The 3,247-nt window shown below is 38.7% G+C and overlaps 1 protein-coding gene across 2 annotated transcripts; it reads left to right on the top strand.

Annotated features, from left to right (window-relative positions):
- Positions 1 to 585: 585 nt before the first annotated feature.
- LOC140014840 (gibberellin 2-beta-dioxygenase-like) lies at positions 586 to 2,521 on the top strand. Of its 2 annotated transcripts, none has more exons than XM_072066384.1 (3): positions 586 to 1,113; positions 1,212 to 1,592; positions 1,941 to 2,521. In XM_072066384.1, exons 1-3 carry the CDS (start codon positions 736 to 738, stop codon positions 2,190 to 2,192), a joined length of 1,011 nt encoding a protein of 336 aa, XP_071922485.1. In that variant the 5' UTR covers positions 586 to 735; the 3' UTR covers positions 2,193 to 2,521. The 2 variants fall into 2 exon arrangements, with proteins under 2 accessions (XP_071922485.1, XP_071922484.1); XM_072066383.1 differs by having other exon boundaries at positions 586 to 1,139; positions 1,244 to 1,592.
- Positions 2,522 to 3,247: the final 726 nt, after the last annotated feature.

Here is a 3,247-nt window from a genome sequence, read left to right as displayed (position 1 = left end):
TTCACGGTTCGACCGATTTTTGACCGATTTTCTGACATAGAACCGGACCGGATCAGCCGGTTTGGGTACAGTCGAAAAAAAAGTTAGACATGGTCTGATAGAATATGGCTTATCTTAAAATAGTATATTTGTGACATTTTGTTCCGGTCTAACGTGTTGACTCTTTGCCTCCTTTGCTTGGCTGGTGAGTTTTTTTTGGAGGCACTTGGCCGGTAAGTTCCAGTTTAGGAACATCGCTGTCAAAATCTTATTCTTGCCTCAACTTTTCCCACATTATGGCATGTGGCAACTGGAGAGGCAGCTACAGTGACTGTTGACTTAGCTTTTCTAAGCTAATGCAATTTTTTTTTTTTTTTTTTGAGGAAAGCTGGTGCAATTCATACGTTTTTGTTTTAAGCATCAATGGCAGTTATTCGCACATCGATGTACAATTCACCGGTTATTCACCTCTGGCTGGCGCGTCAGACAAACTTTCAGTTTTGTCCCACTCAAGTTCTGTGCAGAAACCAGATAAATAAACTAATATAAGGCACCACGCATTACTTTATTTCTCAGAATATTTCACCTTCATCAGAAAGGGCACTAAGCCAGATTTCTTCTGTTCTCCAATCTCTATAAATAGCTTATAACGCCAACCTTTTCTCTCATGCAGTAGCTTTTCGCAATTAAGATTGAAAACCCGTCAATTCTCGTATCTCAACTGTGTATCCTTTTCTTTCTGCTAGCTCCCAAGCCATGGTAGTGTTATCTCAGCCAGTTCTTGACAATTTCTCCACCATCAAAACATGCAAATTCCCCACCTCCAGCTTTTACTGTGGAATTCCAGTGATAGACCTATTAGACCGTGATGCCAAGACACATATAGTTAAGGCGTGCCAAGAGTTTGGATTCTTCAAGCTTGTCAACCATGGTGTTCCACTAGAGTTCATAACGGGATTAGAAGCTGAAGCTACCAAGTTTTTCAATTTGTCACAGATGGAGAAAGAAAAAGCTGGCAAGGCAAACCCTTTCGGCTATGGAAACAAAAGAATTGGCTCAAATGGTGATGTAGGATGGGTTGAGTATCTTCTCTTGAACACAAATCCTGATGACATTCACCAGAAAAAGATCACGATACCTGGAGATGCAGAAAAGTTTTGGTAGGAATTTTCTCACTTGTCATTCAATATCTATATGATTTTTTTTTGGTTCCTGATGCATGAGAAAATCACCCAAAATTTAATTTTTCTTGTTTTGCATATAGGTCTCTTGTAAATGACTACATGTCAGCTGTGAGAAATTTGGCTTGTGAAGTTCTGGAAATGATAGCTGATGGTTTGAAGATAGAGCCAAGATATGCGTTAAGCAGGCTTGTAAGGGATGAGAAAAGTGATACTTTCTTCAGGCTAAACCACTATCCGCCATGTCCAGAACTTCAAGCATTGTGTGGTCGAAATTTGATTGGTTTTGGGGAGCACACAGACCCACAAATTATTTCTGTTTTAAGATCGAACAACACATCAGGCCTGCAAATCTCACTCAGAGACGGGACATGGGTATCAGTCCCTCCTGATCAGTACTCCTTTTTCTTTAATGTTGGTGACTCCTTGCAGGTAACCTTCAAGGCCATCTGTTACTGTAGAAAAGGATTGAATCTATATCAGTTTTTTTATGGTATTTCCATACATAAACGTCAGCTGAAATATTTATATCGGTCTATTAATAGTGGTCCATAAAAAGCTTTTAGTTAAAAGTTGTTTACTTTGTTCTTCATTTTAACAAATGTTAGTGGTGTTTTTTAACGCCTTTCGTGGCATTGATATAATTTTGGCTCTCCAAATCTCGCCTCTATCTGTCTATTTCTCTTTCACGTCAATGTCAAAAGTGAGTGGGATTGATAAAATTCTTTACTTACTTTATAAACTATCGATGGCCAACGAACTTGCTTCTGCTTTATGCAGGTGATGACTAATGGAAGATTTAGGAGTGTAAGGCACAGAGTTGTGGCAGATGGAGTAAAATCTAGGGTGTCCATGATCTACCTTGGAGGGCCACCTTTGACTGAAAAGATAGCACCTCTACCCTCACTAATGGAACAAGGAGAAGAAAGTTTGTACAAGGAATTCACATGGAGTGAATACAAGAAATCGGCTTACAACACAAGGCTGGGGGACAATAGGCTTGCATTCTTTGAGAAATCTGCTGGCCAATGACATGGGGTCAAAGGCCTAAAACGTCACCAGTTTGTTCTATTATAAGTCTACAATATCCTGAACCAGATCTACTTGGTTTCTTTAGTTTTGCTTACATAATCCGTGGGTGCTTTAGTGTTTATCCAAGCCAACCGGCCAAAAGCGTATTTTAGGCACCAGTGTTGTCAAATCTGAGATTGCATTGTGAAAATTTGACTCAACTTTCCGTAGATGGAAATGGAATAGTTTTCTTCAAGGCTTTCATATCATTACCTACCGCTTCTTTTTGTGTTAAACTGTAATAGCTTTTTGTGTTTATTGCAATAACTACCCGATACTATTATTGCCAATGCTCTGTTGATCATGTCTTATACCTTTCTTTATTAAAAAAAAAAAAAGAGAGATATATGCGTACGCAGTAATAGCATCAATCTGATCCATGAAATGCGGATATTACCACAAAAAAAGGCACGTTACTCATACTACTTGTTTGCTGTCCGTTTGGAAGAGAACCAAACTTTTTTGGCTCCCATTAATACTAAGGATCAGACAAGCATCACAATTGCTGCCTTTCTGAAAATTATGGACACAATGTAAACAAATTATTGCTCTTTAATGCCTAAAATGGTTTTGTCTATTATGTGCATAAACGCGCATAATAAGCACATCAGAAGCTTAGTAAACCCATTACGAAAAATCTAAAATTATCACCCACCCTTAAATTGCCTACTCTTCTACGCGAGAAATTGCTCTTAGTGTGGTGTTAAATACGAGTTAGGTTGTTTCACCAATTTTAAGGGACAAGATTCAATGAGACAATTAATGGGTGCCTTGTGAATTTTACCGTTTAGTTGTGTCACAGAGATTTAAAAATATTGGAGAAAATATTGTAATACTGTGGCTGAACAGTGCACTATCCACACTGAATATGTCAGAGTCTACATTTGCACTTATTGTTGTTTGTGTACATACTAGGAGGTGTACACCGCGCGTATGCGCGGTGTGGATTTCAGATATTGGCATGCCCAGTGCTGCTAAGTAAAGTAATAAGGAATCGGAATGTAGAAATGGACAAA

This window comes from Coffea arabica, chromosome 9e (assembly GCF_036785885.1).
Source record: "Coffea arabica cultivar ET-39 chromosome 9e, Coffea Arabica ET-39 HiFi, whole genome shotgun sequence".
Lineage (NCBI taxonomy): Eukaryota > Viridiplantae > Streptophyta > Magnoliopsida > Gentianales > Rubiaceae > Coffea > Coffea arabica.
Note: the sequence above shows the minus strand (reverse complement) of the source record. Positions and strands in the feature narration are given on the sequence as shown.

Coding starts and splice junctions, on each gene's coding strand:
- LOC140014840 (XM_072066384.1), top strand. CDS start 736: ATGGTAGTGTTATCTCAGCCAGTTCTTGACAATTTCTCCACCATCAAA. Junction 1,114..1,211: donor TTCACCAGAAAAAGATCACG/ATACCTGGAGAT, acceptor TGAGAAAATCAC/CCAAAATTTAATTTTTCTTG. Junction 1,593..1,940: donor ATGTTGGTGACTCCTTGCAG/GTAACCTTCAAG, acceptor TGCTTTATGCAG/GTGATGACTAATGGAAGATT.